We start from the raw sequence: 15,261 nt of genomic DNA, 5'->3' as shown, positions 1-15,261 counted from the left end.
ATATATAATCTTATTAATACAATAACAAATATTATCAAAAAGGTTTGCAATTTCTACAGTTTTGTTTTCTCCCAGATGCAGGAATGTGGATAAGAACAAATATTAAAAAACAGTTTTATTTGTTTACTGTCTAAGGTCACACAGTTTGGTAGACTCTGTTTGAATGGGGACCAATCAGCTGGTGCGGTTCAATTTCACACTGCACTGTGTCAAACTAACCAAACCCTTAGAAAAATTTGTTCCCCCCCTCGACTGTGGTGGAGCTGCACCAAGAACCATTGAAGGAAATGACACAAAAACCTCTGAAGAAAATATGATAGAAACTTTCTTAATCACAAAACGTAATTAAAAATGGAGTGGTGTCAGATTTTAGTGTTTGTAAGATGTGTTTTTTGTCATTGGTAAAAGACCACATGCCATTTATCCTGCTAGCATGTTTGTTTTGGTTGTATGTATCCAGAATGCCTTGAGCTGTAGTCCACTGCCTGCTTTTGGAGCGGTCTCACATTCGAACTGTGCCAGAGTTCACTTCAACCGAACCGATATCTAGGCTTTTAGGCGGACCACAGTTTGCTTTCTTTTTCATAGTCCGCATCAGAGTTTAGTCATTCACATCTCCCCAAACGAGCCTGACTTTCTAGACAGACAAACTGGAGCTTGATTAAAGTGAACTAAACAGGACTGGTGTGAATGCACCCTGAGATCTTCTCTTATTTTCTAATGAGTCCCTCAAGACGCTGACGGTAGAAAGCTCAGTTTAATGGTTTATAAAGAACCAAAACCACGTAGTCCTTCCCCAAAAGAGTCAGAACCAAGTATGATCACCCACAATAAATCTGTTTGGTTGCATTTTACACTTTGTGCAAAGTTCTTACAAGTTTTTCTATTGTTTGAGCTCACAGCATAAGCTGGTTTTACATTATCATTTTAAAAATGTAATGAGTCAAAAGGTAAATGTAAGGTCTACATCTACAGCGAATGCTTGTTTGTATTAGATAATTATGAAAGAGTAAAATAAAAGCATTTATTCTGGGAAACTGTCACAAAAACTTCCATTGATTATTTTGGTATTGCCTAAAAGTGTAGCAAGGACATTTTGAGATCTTGAGAAAAACATTTGAAGTAGGGTGAACGATCAAACCTGGAATGTTGATGTGATTTTTTATTATTATTACTTTGGCCTTGCCTGTGTTTTCAGTTTTATTTCTTGTCTGTTTAATCGCATTTACTAAATAATCTGCTTTGTTTGTCATGGGTGAAATYATCAAAAAGCAATCTAAAGCTTGATGCCATTTCTGTTGGAGAGACAATTTCCTTTGCCCGGCTTTCGCTGTAATTGTGAAGACAATTTTAGCTGAAGTCAATTTGCCTCTCATAGATTTTAGGACTTTCCAGAACATTAGGAGGGCACCTGTTGGATATTCACTGTTTATTTTCTGATTAGTCAAATAATTTGTTCTTTCCTTTGTTAATTAGTTTTACTTGGGCCACTACTAAAGATGGTGATGGAAACACATATGACATAAATGTTTGTGCTTTCATTTTGAAGAAAGCAAGAAGATGGAGACATGCTAAAAACTCTTTCGATTCTAAGATTGGATATTAGTCAATTCTATTAGGAAAAGTAACACCCAGATACTGCTAGTAAAAAATAAAATACAGTACACTTGGATAACTGTTTAAATTCATCTGAAGCTACAGGTGTGAGTTAACACAACGTCCAGGTGAGAAGCAATCAATGGCATCAATCATTGAAGGGTTATTGGGCCATTTCCAATCAATCTGAAGTCTATGACTATAAAGAGAACAGTGATTCAAGGAAAAACAGTTGACCCTTTCACAAATTATTTGCGTCATAAACCCAACAAGATGAACTGAAAGCTGGAGGAGGTTAGGACTGTGTAAAAATCTGCATTGCGTTCTTTTCAATACAGTAATAGGAGACTAACCAGGTGCGGTGATCCAGATTTTCCAAACAAATATCTCACTTTCTTGCTCTTCTCATCAGAAATTATTGGTAAATAATTATTTAATATTGACAAAAAAGTACTAGTTCCATTAGCAAATTATTTCACTTATAATGTGGGAAAATGTGAAATAATTTGCCAAAGAAACCAGTAATTTTTCATCAGTATTAATCAAGTTTATTTGTATAGCACATTTCAGCAACAAGGCAGTTTTAAGGGCTTTACATCATAAAAACGTGCCGTCATTACACATAAAAACGTTGGTTAGTGTTTCATTTATTATGGCTCAAAAGCAACTCTAAACTGGTGCGTTTTAGTTGTGATTTACAGGAACTCCTTGAACTCAATTAAGAAATCCTTGCCTCTATAGATTACTGAAAAGTTACTTGTAAGTTATGTCTTATTTCAAGTGTATAAATATATTTACACTAGAAACCAGGTCAAATATACTTGGTAAGATTTTGTGTTTTTGCAGTGTAGTCGTTGATTATCTCCCTGTGCAGTTCAGATGAGCCCACCTGGTTTTAACTGCATGTAATTCAGTTCCTCTGCAAACGGGTGAGGTGTTGGTGCTACTCTCCCCTCCTGGCTGTGACCCAGGGAGACAGTGATTGTACTTGGGCCCAGGTTAATGAGTGGATTTGCTGCACTGCAGCGCACTGTCCCCCCATGCTGATGTGGAGCAGCTGAGCACCACAGCACTTCCACACTGCTGCAGAGCCATAAATCACCCACAGTCAGGCCCGAACTGAGCTGAACAGCTACCGCTGGGGATGGACAAGCGCGCTGAGAGAGAGGCAGCAGAAGAAACGAAAGGCGAGGAAGCAATGCAAAGCGGGGAATGAAAGTGTGAGCATAGTACTGCGTGTTCACCTTCACAAAATACCCTTTAACGTGCGCTCTCTCTCACCACCGCCGCTGCCAACGTAGCCACTATTCACAACATCCTCCCCACCTCAAGCCCCTCCTCAGCTGCTCCCTCTAATTGGCTTTATTAGCGTCTCTATGGGAGCGGCAACTAGAAGCAATTTGCTCATTATGTGCTGTATTAGCACTGGCCCCGGGGCAGGCATGCAACACAGAGGGAAGCCTGGCTGCACTCTGCCTTTAACAGGACCCCTGCCTCCAGCCTTTCAAGCAGCTGCAGACCTGTTGGCCCTAACAACAAGCAGTTGTCAAGCACAGCTACTACTACTGTACACCTGGAGCACTTTGAAGCTCTGCTAAAAGGGACATTTTGACCTTTCACCTTTTCACTTTTTAAATAGTGTTGCACACATCCAAAATAAATTCAACACAAATTATAATTTAAAGTCTGATTTTAGGCGTGTGTGTGATATAGACTTTGACTTTTATTGCAAATTTTTTGGCACTATTGAGACGATGATAAAAATTATGATGAAAACTATTTTTTACTTCTGCGTTCAAAGCTGTTCTTGGAAAACGTTCCCATTTGAAATAGTCTTCTTCAGGATGCCACTGACAGAAGATTGATTGATATCACTAACCTACACACATTTAATCATATTGACACATTTACTGAATGTTCCTGGTGCTCTTGTAGAACAAACTGTGAAGAAAATGGTAAAAATTGCCTTTTCCGATGATACTGTCACAGTTTTGTTTAACATTATTAATTGCATTTTATCAGGAAAACTGTAGATCTATAGTTGTAAGAAACTTTTAAAATTCTTATAATAAATTCTTCACAAAACGGTGATAAACAACATATCAGTATCAGTCTAATTTGTATTCGACATTTAGTTAAAATTCACTGAATGCAATCAAGCATATTGGTTGTAAAAATAAGATTCATCTGATTATTCCTGTGTAATAATAATCAATTTAATGATATTATATTTAACTGTTATCTGGCGTCTCAGCACTTTATATTTCCTGCTTTACTGCTGAAAATAAAGAATCATTTTCTCCAACTTTGTTTAAAAAATGTTTCTGCTGCATTTGTTCGGTTCTGATCAAAGTCTGTTCTTGTCCCAGAGGATTCTGTGGATGCTTTGGCCTAAAGAAGCGGTGCATTATTTTTACACCCTGTGAACAATAACCTTTCTGTTGTGATCAATTGCAGATCTCTTCAAGCATCTGGAGCTTCTGGGGACAGTCTAACAGCTGGTGCTGACAAAGAAAAGCAGGAGCAGAGGTAATACTGGGTTTTAGTTACATTTTTCTGAATTCATTATGATGATTACTTCTATTAAAACTTCTCACTTCATATATCTGGCTCAACATTATAAATTTAGGCTCAAATATGCACATACAGTGTGATAAAAAGGTTTTTACCGCCTTTGCAGTGGAGTACCCAGCGAGAACTCACGCACGCAGGTGGAGAATACCCAAACTTTGTGCAGGCTGGGATTTTGAACCCAGAATCTTCTTGCTGAAAGGCAACAGTGTAATTTTAAAGAAAAAGAAACAGGAGAGATGTTTAAGGGTGCAACAAAACTCACAGCACTGCATGTTGGAGAAAATCCACCATAAATGCTGGTTTTCCAATTAGTTGAATTTGTTTTGTGAAATCATTCCACACTGGAGTGAGGACTGTTTAAATAAATCCTTAAAAGCCCCACAGTTATTCAACATCCATGTAGAGTAGCTTTATAAGGCAAACTATTTGTTGAAGTGTTTGTATCTCGATATTTCCCCTCCGGTTTTCATTCTCTCCCTCATGCTTTTATTTTACCTTGAACTTTATCTGTGGCTGCAATTGGAGCAAAAGCTTCATCCCTCCCTCCTCCCCGAATACAAATAGTCCCTGATTAAAGATGACAGAAGCTGCGTCTCTCTGAATGATGACTCTGTCTGCTTTGGAATAAAATATAAAATAATTTTCAATGCCATCAAATTCTGCCGAGGAACATGCAAAGAGGTCTATTCGGTCCATTAGGGGTATTTTCATGTAAATGCAAGCCCTCATTTCTGCAAAATGCCGCTCTACTTTCTTGTAAAAATCTCCATATGAGGGCTCTGCTCAACGTTATTGTATTGACAACTCTGTGACCAGACTTTTTTTTTCTTCCCCTTGCAGTTTTTGTGCCTCCTTTCTCCTTTTTTCATCCTGCGTTTTTGCTGCCCAGTGCAGAGAATATGAAATATTTATCAGGGCATCTTGTGTTGAAGCCAAGATTCAACATAATAATGTTGCCGAGCTTTCGAGATAATAGTTTGCAATGTCGTGCAAAACAGGTTCCTCTGCAGGGACGGTTTTTATGTCGTCAGGGGGAGAAAGAGCATAAATATTTTTTTGTCAAAAAAGTTTGCTGCGTGATAAGCATGGTTTGTTTGACTGCAGTCTCTTATATCAAACTGATTTAAAATTCACTTTCCGAACTCACAAATGTGACTTTGAAAAGCTTAAGCACCGTCGAGGGAAACGTCTGTTTGACGTTTATTTGTGTGTATAAACTCTCTTTAGAATCACGCCGCCGGTTTTTAATTATCTCCCTTGATGGTTGTCAGCAGTGTGTCCTGATGTGTTCCTGCTGTACCAGACCTGCATCAAGCGCGTCTCAAAGCGTGCGCATGCACATGCAGCCTGCTGTAGCACTCGTGTCTGGGCTACCAGAGCATTGTACCCAAGCCCCTTCTGTTGCTACTTTTTTTTTGCTTATTTTCCAGTAAAAGCCAATTTTTGCTGTTTCAGACTCGTGCGTGAATGAACGGTTCAACCTGTGCCCAGATTGAACCGTACGGTAATCCTCCCCAAAGCCTCCGCCAGCTCGCTGATTGCCTTCATTTTTCAGTGTCACCAACAGGAAAGCCAAGGCAGTGTACCCATGTGAGGCCGAGCACGAGACGGAGCTCTCCTTCCAGGTCGGAGCAATATTCAGCCACGGTGAGTGTTATCTCCAGCTCCAGTCGCTCACTCACAACCCGCTCTGGAATATTGGATTTAGGCAGGAGGAGGGGAACTGGGCTCTCAATCTGATCTGAAGTTGGAGGGAGTGATGAGGACAGTGACGGGGAGTCTTCAATCAGCTTTAAGCACTTCCACAAGAGAAAACAAACGGTTGTTTTTCTTTTAATTTACCAGAAATTATGTTGTTTGAACAGAATCAAATTATTTTTTTGAATTCCAACAACTCTGTTCACATATTTTTTTACGATCTGGGATCGTCCAACTGAAGCTAATTATTTCCTGCTTGACTGAAGACGTTCTGTTTCTGATAAAAAGATTTAAGGACCGAAAAGGGAAACCCTTTAATTAAAACAAATGCTTGTTAAACACTGAGAATCTGTTGGGCTCATTTACAATTTTCAGCAAACTACCAAAGAGATAACTTAAATTATTAATGTAAAGGGGACCTATTATGTAAAATTCACATTTTGTACTTTTTTATACTTCTATTCTGGTCTCTATTTCTTCTTAAAACTCAAGCACCTCAAAAAAAATCACCCAGCTGCTTTTTAGCAATAAGTTAGTTTTTTCATGTCTGGAAAATGAGCCATTTCAGAAACCTTTGAACGTAACCCCATCAAAGCCCAGCCTGTCAGCTAGCAAACCAGCATGTTTTACTGCTGAATGTGTTGTACAATGGCTGCTGGAAAAAACAAGCATTTTGTTGTTGACAACATCCAGAAATAACTTTCTGCATTTGTGTTGGTTGTGCAGGAGGCTCTATTTCTGCTTTTCAAAGATGTACAGTTGTATAATTGTTCATCTGTGTGTTGCAGGAACATAAACGTTGAATGGGGGGCGTGGCCAGCAGCAGCTTATTTGAATTTAAAGTGACAAGAGGCCCTAAAAAACCTCAAAATAAGCAGAACAAACCAGATTAAAATTTCATTATCTAAGAATGATTTTGTGCAAAAATACATGTTTTCTAAATCCCATAGATCTATGCTAACCTGTTAAAGGAAGAATACTAGGTCACCTTAAACCATAATAGCTGTAAACCAGGAAATGTTTCTTAGTTTAAATAAAACACTGAAGACAAGTTCTTATGGTTAACCAATAGAAGAAAGGAGAATGACTGAATTGAAATAATTAAACTGCATAAACTCAGTGTAGCCTCTTTAAATAAATGTCTGATATTCTCACTATCTAACACTGAGCTCTTTTGCTTTGTGTCTGTTCCTCGCCTGTCTGTGGTCTCGTCCCCCTCGGTGACGCTCTCCCGCAGTGACCCCGTCGAGAGAGCCTGGCTGGCTGGAGGGGGAGCTGGAAGGAAAGAAGGGCCTCATCCCTGAAAACTACGTGGAGATGCTGTAAAAAAAGATGATGGAGATATTTATATAGAGTTTTATCACACCAAGGATTCACAGCAGAGCTTCTCTCCAAGTAATAAAATCAGATATTTTTACAGGTAAATCATCCCAGACTCCACTATACAAACTTTGACGGCCAAGTAGACATGATGATGCATTTTAGAGCTTGTTTTAGTTAATTAAGTAGTCAGGTGTTCACATTGAGACGTTGCATTTGTGCAGTAGGGTTTGGCTTACAGTGTTCTGCTGTACATTACATGCTGTAGTCGTAGTGTCCAAGGAATTTAGCAGCAGCACCAGAGAAAAGGTGTCTGCCTGAGCTCACTCTCCTCTGCCCTGTTATACATGGTATCCATGAGCTCAAAGTCAAAGGGAGATCCTCAGAAACTCCAGCACTCGAACCGCTTTAGCCTTTTACCCCTTCCACCATTAATTGTAGACCTTTATTTTTTACTAGATTAGAAATACCTGCGTGCCTTAATCACAGAAACACAGAGTGGTGTATGTCTGTTTACGGGTATGTCTGAGACCAGTTGGAGTGGGGCAGCGCTCACCTATAAAATGTTTTATTTGCACCCTTTGTTATTAAAACGAGGCACGCCGCCGCTATAATTTAATTAAATTGGCACATTTATTGCATGAGATTTGTATTTCAAACACACTTTGTTCTCTGTTTGTTGTTGATGCACCTAGAAAACCAGTGAATTTGCCTGATTATCTTTCATGTTGAACACTAACAATTATCAGGGTCATCAGAGACTGAAAGCCAAGTATCTTTCCTTTCTCAACGTTGCTCCAGTTGTGAGCAGAAAAAAAAATGATACACTCCAACAAAGCTGAATTTTAAAGTACCTCAGAATATTTTACGTTTTAAACTTGTGTTGTGTTCATGTTGGAGATATAAAAAAGGTTACAACCAAGTACATTTCATTCTGCTGTGTGATAGACTGGTTTTTATCTTTTGCTTAGACTGGTTTTAGTCTGCAAACATGTAACATTGCATTTTATCTCCCCAGTTCTTGTGCTAAACACTGTAATTTCTCTGTGAGCTTTGGTTTAGCATTCTGTTTTCAGCTGTGGTTGCAGTAATTTAAGATGATTCTTGGCATTCTTGAAGGCCTTTCACTTTTTTTCTAATTTGATGCATTTTGTTGATCAATGTTAAAGAAAATAAAGATGTTTTTTTCCCCACTTTTTGTTCAGTGTTCTGTGTTTTTGTTCAATTTAGGTCCGTTTTTTTCTTATCAATTAACATTTATTTTACAACTGATATATTTTGTTTCTGTTTTTGTTTTGTTTTGTTTTTATTGAAACAAAAAATGTCCAGACATTTGTGGTTTGTTTTTAATTCAGTTTATACATATTATACAGTTGAAACCAGAAGCTTACATACAATGAATAAAARGACACGTGCACTTTTTTTAAAAATCCGACCAARCTTCTCTTGTTTTAGGTCAGTTAGAATTACCAAAATTATTTCTGTTTGCTAAAAGCTACAGTAATGAGAGAACATGTCTCTCATTATTGTCTGAATTATTAATGTCTTCAAAATCAAACGTTTACATACAGAATGATTTGTAATAAGGGGAAAGCCCAGACGATGTCATGGCTTTGGAAACTTCTGATTGGTTAATTGAGTTAGTTGAAGGCACAATTAACTCACTGTTTCTGGCTTCAGTCAAAAGAAATGAGTCAAGATATCAGGAAGAGAACCGTGGAGCTGCAGCATTCTGGTTCACACTTAGGAACAATTTCTACATCCTTGAAGGTGCTTCGTTCATCTGTATAAACAATTACAGGAAGTATAGTCATGATAAGAATGTCCAATTGTCAGTACTCGGGAAGGAGATGGGTTGTACAAATCAACCACAGAACTAAAGCCTGAGACCTTGTTAAGTTGCTGCAGAAGCTGGTGAGACCATGTAATTATCCACAGTGAAACATGTTCTGTACCAGCATGGGCTGAAACTCGGCAAGGAGGAGCCCATTACTCAAAAAGAAAACGCCAAATTGTGCTTTGTACAAAGAGAGAAAGAGCTTCATTGTTAAAGTTTCCAGTGGTCTCATGAAACTGCAGTGGAACTGTTTGGCCATGATGACCATTGTTACATTTGGATGCCTGTAACCCTGGGAGCACCTTCTCAACTTTCATCGAATATATTGCATCAAGGGGAAACGTAGAAACACAGAAACAACATCAGCTACAAGAACCAAGATATTTTTAAATGATTCAAATTCATTTTCGGTATCCTGTGCCAACATGGTGGCAGGGAGAATCTCTGGGGTTTTCTATCTTTTTTTATTATTATTTTTAAATATGCCTGTAGTTTTGTCATTGAGTACCAATCAGAGCTGGAATACATTTGTCCGAATAACGTCAAATGCTAACAACGGATTTGAATTACAACTGTGTCATTGGCATAGAATTGGCGAGATGCACCATACGCAGCAAGTCCCAGCTCATTAATGTGAATTGCAAAGAGAGTAGTACCCAACACAAAGCCTTGAGGCACACTCTGTGACATCACAATAGCAACAATTGAGGATTTTGACACACTTGAAACCAGAAACGTAGTTTAAAAGCTTGGTCTGAACTGCTGATTTGAAAAAGTCTGTGACATGATCCACAGTGTCAATGCTACAGAAAGTACCACACGGTAATCCTTGGCACTGCGTTTTCAAAGTAATTTAAAACTTTTTATGAAACAACACCAGTCTATGTTGTTTTCCGAAACCAGACTGACAGGTAGAAAATACTATTAGAGTCCAAATGTGTCTTTAATTGGTCATTCTCCAGTTTCTCAAGCATTTTAGCTAGGATGTAGAGTCAGAAATGGGTCGATAGCTGTTTTGTGAAGTGGGATCACCACCTTTTTAGTAAAGGTAGTACAAAGGCTCTTTTCCAAATCCGAGGAACAGTATTGCTTTGAATAAAAATATGTGACACTGACTGAGCTGTGAGACCTGCAGTGAGGAGCGAGGTTATCAGTACAGGCTGATTTCTGCAAAACTTCGCAGACAGACAGAAATGATCAAGTTAAATAATAAGTCGGTTTGTGATGACTCCTTTGTTGCATCACCTGAGAGGCTGATTTACAGCTACACTGAGCCAGCTATGAAGTGAAATGCAAGTCTTACTTTTTAATGTCCAAACACCTAAAGGCTATATAAAAAAAGCAACTAAAAAGGATTAAAATTAGATGAGAAATCACTAATTCTCTCCTCAATCCCTCAATGAAGCAAAACGTCCATCCATGTTAATTCTTACTCTTCATGTTTGTAATTAACACAGCGAATGGCCTCCTTGCACAGTGCTTTGACCTTTGTTACATAATTACCAGGAGGCAGTGATTTTTAATGGACCTCCTCTATTTGGTTACATAATCACACAATGTGAGGAGTTACCAGCTACCTGAGGAAACTGCGATGATAACGTAATGAAATGAGGCAGGGCTAATGAGAGGGGCAAAGTATTCCTCCACCACCGCCCACCCCGCAGGGCCCTTCATCTTCTCCCCTCTGCCAGGATGTTGCTGAATCATAAAGACGTCCACCCCGCCTGCCTCTCACTTTGCTTTGGACTGAAAGCATGCCACGTCTCTGTCTGTCCTCATTTTTCCCGTTTCCTCTGCCTACCTGCCTGTCGCTATGTAGTGTTTATCCTCCTCTTTTCTTTTTTTTCTGAACTAGCTCTCATTTCTTCACCTTCCTGCTGCTCTTGTAGACACTTTGACTTGAAATTTGTTCATTCACTTCTCCTTGTGAGTTTTGGGAAGTGAATGATAGTGGTACTTCAAATAATTCAGCTCCACTTTTTAAGCTTTTGAAGTGAAATCACTTGACGCTGGGAAATCTATGCTGATTTTTATACATGCCTTATTCCAGATTTACCGCACGTCTTTCATGTCAGAGCTTTTTCAAGTTGACATTTCCAAACTTATTAATCATGTTGTTCAGCCCCTTTTAGAAAACAAATGTAGAACATCACATTTGAAATCTGAAAGGTTGATGTATCCATCATTAACGGTTGGATAAATAATAAATTCATTTGTAGATGGATGAACAGTTGGATAAACAATGAAGGGGTGCATGGATGGAACAATGGACAGATGAATAAGTGGAAAGTAGATTTGATTGAAAGATAAAAAGATGGATGGATAAATGGATAAACAAAGGATAGAATGAGATGGTTTGATGTATAAATGAAGTGGGTGTTTAGTTTATAAATGTTTTAGAAGATAGATTAATAAATAATGAATGGCTGAATGAAGTGAAAGAGTGATGGGCAGATATTATTACTAGAGATGTGCCGATCAGGTTTTTTCTTGCCGATTCTGATTCCGATCACCCATGAGGGCCGATCACCGATACCGATCACCGATGCCGATCACATAATTATTATTTTTTTAATCATAAGCACTACCGGTTACATTATGTGGAAAAAGGAACCATGAATTCTCCTTAATATAGACAAAAACTTGTTTTTAATAACTTTTTCCAAGAAAAAAACAAAACGGGCATTGTGCAAATTGTACTGCTATAGTAATACTATCTTTAACAGATTGATAACATATGAAGTTTCTGAAGAGCTAAATAATGCAAAAAATTAAAATAAAACCTCTCAACATTGCCAAAAAATTCAAGTATAAAACTTAACATTCAAAGGCAAATACAGGTTCCATCACAATAAACAGTCCAGAGTTACTGAATGACAACTTCCTGATAGCATGGCGGCTAGCTGACTACTGCTAGTTCTGATTGGCTGTTTCTGACTGAGCGGAGTAATTATGCAGAGCAGGGAGGAGATTGATTATTTTTTTAGAGATTATTTGTATCATGTTAGGACAGCAAAAGTTTTAATACGCATGTAAAATGTATTTTTTAAGTTAAGTGCAGCAGCTTTAAGCAGAGGTTCGGTGTGAGAGTCACTACCAGGTGGAGCAGAAGCGGCGCTCCGTCTGTGAAATATTACTACCTGTAGCGTAGCAGCGGTTCAACAGCGAGAGCAGAACCAGAGTCTTACATCGCAGCTCGAAGACTTAAATTATTTTGCGGGTTATTTGTTTAGCTTTCTGACCGTCATGCTAATCAGGGTGAGTGTTTGTAGCTGTGCGCTGCTTTACCTGCCATCTGATCCTCCATATGTCTTTTACTGCAGTGAGCCTCGATGTAGCCAAACTCAGTCAAGTATGGCATTGTTTTTATGCCATATTAGATTCGTCGTGTTGATGCATTTTGACCTGCTTCCCCCCGAGCTAATTTTCCGCCGCAACACGCAAACGTCCCCATTCACTCAGTGCGTTATAGTTCCACATCGCTTAGGATTTGTTGCTGCGCGTTTGCACAGTGTGAAGGAAAGAGGAGACCAGCTGCACAGGCAGGATGAKAAATGAGAWGCAGGTGATCGGTTTCTGTGATCGGCAACAAGAGACCGTGATCGGCGATCACCGATCATACACTTTTTCATGGAAATCGGCCGATTATGATCAGTGGCCGATCGATCGTCACACCTCTAATTATTACTATTATTATATTATTTTCATTCTGCTTCGTTAAGTTCAAGCGAAAAAACCTTTTAATGCTCATGAGAAAAATAAGACATATTGGTAACATTGAACATCTTTGAGATTGAAAGAACTGTAAAAAGCTCTCACTTTTGGAGCAACTTATCTACTTATCTTTAGAAATTCAGATTTCTCACAGAAAAAAAAAATCATCTAAATATGCAGACATGTTTTCATAATACACTTCCTTTTCCCTGCATATTCAGTTACTCTTCATGACTGTGAAGGAAACCTGTATATACTATGTGTTGATTAGATGTTGGTGTGTTTGCGTGAAACTCTCCCCTTGTCTTGTTCATCTCCCGCTTCCTGGTTCTGGCCGCGTTCCAGCTGTCCTCTGCTTCCCGTGATGCAGTGTCCTTCAGCCTTAAAACACCTTAAAACACACTGTGACTCAGCTTGGATCAAAGATTCGGAGCCGTTTACCTGCTACTGTGAGAAAATGACGCAACTGGACAATATGTCTGAATTTCTCCAAATGCAACTGCAGAGCTAACGCTAACCTAATACTTTCTGGTGTCTCCGTGCGTTTCCTTCAGGGAGCAAAGCTCAAATATAATCATAGTAAGACTTGATGTATTATTGAGGATGAAAACTCAGCGGGAATTCGCAGAAAAGTGAATTTCATACATAAAGGAGAGAGTGTAGAGAGGAGGGAAGGGAAAAAAAAAAAAAAGCCTCGGCTCAGAAAGTGGGCCACAGAAGCTGCCATGTGCGCGGGTGCAGCCGTGAAATCAGCCTGATCCAATAGATTCTGTTTATCTGGCACGACTACAAGTGAAAGCAATTGGAAATCTGGGGGAGATTTGGAGAAGGCTGTGATTCAGAGAGAGGGGGGGCGAATGAGCAAAAAAGTAATACTGTCTGCTCTCCAGTCTGGCAAAGCAGGCGTTTGTTCAGATCAGACCTTAACAAGGTTAATGGTGATTTTTCTCCACAGGTTCATTTTTACTGTAAAAGTCTCCTGCTTTCTTTTCCTTTCCTCTTCGTTCCTCTCAGTCCAGCTCCTTTAAGCTGCAGTACCTGCTGCTGCTCCTCATCACATCCTGTCTGTGCCACCAAAGTTCGCTATTTTCCTCCAGGCACTAAATGCAGCTGTTTAGAATCTACACAAAGCAGGGGTTTTTGATATTTTTACTAGAGTTAAATTGCATTCAACGACTTTCATCTTCAAAAATCAGTCAACCTTAAAAATGTATTCAAAGAAGTGATTACCTCCTTTTGAGTGAGCAATCAATTTCACGTGTTAAAAGCAAAAAGATTTTTCTACATTTCATACTTGGAATAAAGGCAAAGATGATGCAATGAAAAGATTAGCAAATACTGATGTCTAAGATCAAGAATCAAATTATTAATGAGACAATATGTGTTCACACCTGAGTAACCAAGGAGTCAACACATTTATTATCATAATGGGATTTATTTAGCATAGAAAGCAAATTTTCTTTTTCCCCATATTTGATTATCTGCTAATAGCAAAAATTTTTATAAAACTTTTATACCTCCATATTGTAATAGTTCTAACACCAACACTGGACATACACTGGAAACCATCTTAGCATGGAAGTTCACAGTTGTGGTTCAGCCAATCAGCATTAAGGATATTTAATGTTGCTCCTGGATTGGCTGCTTTGCAACACAAGCCAACAGTTAATTCAAATGCCATGCTGCATTTTCTTTTAAATATTTTATATATCCTGACAAAAAATAAAAACAAATGAATGGGTTGAGTTCCAGCGTGTCAGGAGCTTATAGGCATCTCAAAAACATAAAGAAAAAGCTAAGTAAGAAGCTTATTTATGTATTTTTTACGGATAAAAAAAAATCAGTGTTTATAAATATTAAGACAATGAGTAATGAGTAAATTAAATTAAGCAAATAATTAAAAATATATCAGTATTGATTAAGAAATATTTGATTTATTCAATTTTTTTCTGATCAACAGTTGTTTTCTTTCTTAAATGATCTGAAACATTCAGGTGTGGCAAAAATGCAAAAATAGAGCTAAATAATCCTTAAAGGAAGAAACGCGGCTGAATAAAGAATACATTCACATTCAGGCCTTGCACACAGAGCCGAGTCTTTCTAAAAACAAAAATCTCCACCACATCATGTAAAAAAAACAAAACACTATCATGCACGATATCGGTTTCAGAAAAGACATCATCCACGTCACTGAGTGTTGATTTAAACATGCCAAACCTGTAGGGGGCAGTAAAGCGCAAAGATAAAAGATTGCTTCAAAACAACTACGAGTTCTTGTTAGGAATTAAACATGGCGCAAGGAGGTTCGTTTGTGTGTACAGATAGATAGCTTGAACTACGTGTAAGTACCGTATTAGCATATAAAGTTAGTAAAACACAACACAATGCAGATTGGGAGTCATGTCAAGGCAAGTATGTGGATATATTGGCGCATTGTTTGTCACAGACTTTAATACACGGGACCCTAAATCCCAATTTACCCATATTTTCTCAAATCTCCACTTTTGTCGGGGTTTCTATAT

The 15,261-nt window shown here is 38.4% G+C and overlaps 1 protein-coding gene across 1 annotated transcript in view; it reads left to right on the top strand.

Moving 5' to 3' along the window:
• The window catches only part of arhgap10 (Rho GTPase activating protein 10), a 55,993-nt gene extending 47,612 nt beyond the window's left edge, over nucleotides 1-8,381 (top strand). Inside the window, exons 21-23 of the mRNA XM_008420325.2 lie at nucleotides 4,054-4,125; nucleotides 5,726-5,817; nucleotides 7,106-8,381. Coding sequence (XP_008418547.1) covers nucleotides 4,054-4,125; nucleotides 5,726-5,817; nucleotides 7,106-7,194 — 253 coding nt within the window. The 3' untranslated portion in view covers nucleotides 7,195-8,381. The remainder of the gene's footprint in view (nucleotides 1-4,053; nucleotides 4,126-5,725; nucleotides 5,818-7,105) is intronic.
• Nucleotides 8,382-15,261: the final 6,880 nt, after the last annotated feature.

This window comes from Poecilia reticulata, linkage group LG1, assembly GCF_000633615.1.
Source record: "Poecilia reticulata strain Guanapo linkage group LG1, Guppy_female_1.0+MT, whole genome shotgun sequence".
Lineage (NCBI taxonomy): Eukaryota > Metazoa > Chordata > Actinopteri > Cyprinodontiformes > Poeciliidae > Poecilia > Poecilia reticulata.
The sequence above is the reverse complement of the archived record's forward strand: the minus strand, read 5'-3'. Positions and strand labels throughout refer to the sequence as shown.